Below are 1,856 nucleotides of genomic sequence, written 5' to 3' on the forward strand. Positions count from 1 at the left end.
CCCATCACAGGGAAGCCCTGGGAGCACCAATCCTTTGGCAGCCCCAGCTCCAGGACATGTTGTTTTCCTTGCAAACAGCCAAAATCCAAGTGAGCTTTGGACAGATAATTGTTTTGGGACTGGTGGAAGGTCACCAAAATCATGAGCAGTGTCTCAGTCACCATCTGTTAATCAGAAAATACTAATAAAGCATGATCAGCAAAAACGTAACAATACATCTGGATATCCAAAATCATAACAGAGCATCATTAAACTTTCTCAGCAGACCACCCCAAAGAGCCTTGGGGCTGGGATGCTCCTTCCTACAATCCAGAGCTCTGGGAAGGAAACTCTGTCCCATGTGGGACAGCACAAGAGGGCAGAAGAGTCAGGACAAACCAGGGAGCTTCCATCATCCCATGATGGAATTAGCAGATAACACCACTATCATCAAAGCATTAAATAATATATAGAGGTTTTTAGAGAGAAAGCAATGGGAAGCTGATCAAGGAAATATTTTTACCCAAAGCTCTCCATGACAATGTCAGTTGGCTGAAGAAGAGACAAACAAACCACCATCTACTTCAGAAACAACACTGCAGGGCTCTCAGAAGGATACAGAGGGAATTCCATTCCCTCTCCTGGCTGCTCAATGCTCAGCCCTTGGACTGCCACAGCCCTTTCCTTTCCCCTCCAAGTTCAGTTCCACCTGAATGCAAAATGGGAACATTTCTGAAGTATCAAGAAAAGAAAAATCATCTCCATCTGGGGAAGGCTCCCTATGCCTTGAGAAGTCCTACACAGAAACCTATGGAGTTTCCAAGGGTGGGATTCACACCTGAGGAAAAACAAAACCCACACACACACCTTAAACCAACTTTGTGACTTTTATTGATGGGCGACAACTTTATACTTCTAGGTATCACTAAACTGTGTACAATTAGGAACTCAACATTATAGGAGAGCAGACAGCAAAATTAAACAAAGCAGACTTAAAGAAATATCAATCTTAATTATTTTTGCCCATTTTCTTAATTTCATGTACACAGAAGCATAAATGCAGTTTGAAATTTCTTAATAGCAATAAAGTTACAATCACCCATCTATATAGACTAACATCTTAACTCCAAATATTTGATCTGCAATGTGTACTTAAGCAGTTTCTCATCGCACAATTATTAAAATGTGTCTTCCTATCAGGAACCAGCAACTCTGCAGTTTGTACATGTTTTGAAGCACAAAGGACCATTTCCATCTCATACACATCGGCTCATATTTTACCACTTATCAAAAAACTATTGGGGAAGCAGAGAGAGCTTTTTATTTTTTTTTTTTTTAATTTTTTTTTTCTTTTTTTACTGAAGTAAAGATAAAACATTTTCACAGAAATCTACAAGTTCTGTTGCTGGTGCAGGGTTTTCTTCTACTACGCAATTAGAAAGTGGGGATTAAATGCAAATCCCCTTTTTATTATCTTAGGATTCAGCATTAACTCGGATGAACTTTATTTCTTTTTACTACTTTTGTGATTCACGAGGCTTCCAACCGAGCGACTTCATTCTGCAAAGTCAAAAAGTCAACACAAACCATGTTGTGCACAAACGGCAGCTTCCTTTATCACTCTATCCCATAGTTGCAAGGGGACCAAAAAAAAAAAAAAAAAAATAAAAGGAATAAAAAGGGGGAGGGGGGAAAAAAGGAAAAAAAAGGAAAAAAGATTCACTCAGAAGAGCATTTACAGGAGAAAAAGTTAGTGATAGTTGGCGTTCTAGAGAGCGGGGCGGCGGGGTCACAGCAGGTCCACTTGGCGGTAGTACAGGAGGTAGGCTGTGCGCTCCAGCGCCGCCTTGACCACCTGCGAGTGGTGGATGACCCTG

At 40.8% G+C, this 1,856-nt stretch overlaps 1 protein-coding gene across 1 annotated transcript in view; it reads right to left on the reverse strand.

The window, feature by feature from the left end:
- Positions 1 to 847: 847 nt before the first annotated feature.
- The window catches only part of USP10 (ubiquitin specific peptidase 10), a 44,499-nt gene continuing 43,490 nt past the window's right edge, over positions 848 to 1,856 (reverse strand). The window contains exon 15 of the mRNA XM_008638830.1: positions 848 to 1,853. Coding sequence (XP_008637052.1) covers positions 1,769 to 1,853 — 85 coding nt within the window. The 3' untranslated portion in view covers positions 848 to 1,768. The remainder of the gene's footprint in view (positions 1,854 to 1,856) is intronic.

The sequence above is a fragment of the Corvus brachyrhynchos genome, unplaced genomic scaffold (genome assembly GCF_000691975.1).
Source record: "Corvus brachyrhynchos isolate BGI_N302 unplaced genomic scaffold, ASM69197v1 scaffold26, whole genome shotgun sequence".
Classification (NCBI taxonomy): Eukaryota; Metazoa; Chordata; class Aves; order Passeriformes; family Corvidae; genus Corvus; species Corvus brachyrhynchos.